The sequence below is a fragment of the Penaeus monodon genome, chromosome 25, assembly GCF_015228065.2.
Source record: "Penaeus monodon isolate SGIC_2016 chromosome 25, NSTDA_Pmon_1, whole genome shotgun sequence".
Classification (NCBI taxonomy): domain Eukaryota; kingdom Metazoa; phylum Arthropoda; class Malacostraca; order Decapoda; family Penaeidae; genus Penaeus; species Penaeus monodon.
This window is the reverse complement of record NC_051410.1, coordinates 10,492,909-10,493,271: the sequence shown is the minus strand read 5'-3', so window position 1 is coordinate 10,493,271 and position 363 is coordinate 10,492,909. Positions and strand designations below refer to the sequence as shown.

Below are 363 nucleotides of genomic sequence, written 5' to 3'. Positions count from 1 at the left end.
TTCATTTGCTCAATTTTTTTTCTTTTAGTTTACATTTTCTTTAAGATTATAATGAAAGTAATCACAGGGTATACACAACCCGGACTTACTCATGCCTCGCTTTTAACCTTTTTTTTTTAAGAAATTATATCTGAAAAATCACGTATATCTCCACATGTTCTCTTCTGTTGACTATCCCCTTAGCTATTTATTTTTATACAATTAGACCTATCTATGCCATTCATGTTATAGATACTGACCAATTTCTTTATTTTCGGCCACAGAAGAGATGAATATTACGGAGACCGTCGCTGAGGAACCAATCGGGCCCAAGGAGAAGGTAAATAAATACAGGTCGAGTTCGGTAGTAAATCCGGGTTGGGC

The 363-nt window shown here is 35.5% G+C and overlaps 1 protein-coding gene across 1 annotated transcript in view; it reads left to right on the top strand.

The window, feature by feature from the left end:
* The window catches only part of LOC119589539, a gene marked incomplete at its 5' end in the record, with an annotated part of 30,702 nt that overhangs the window by 5,333 nt on the left and 25,006 nt on the right, over positions 1–363 (top strand). Inside the window, 1 exon segment of the mRNA XM_037938140.1 lies at positions 264–319. Coding sequence (XP_037794068.1) covers positions 264–319 — 56 coding nt within the window.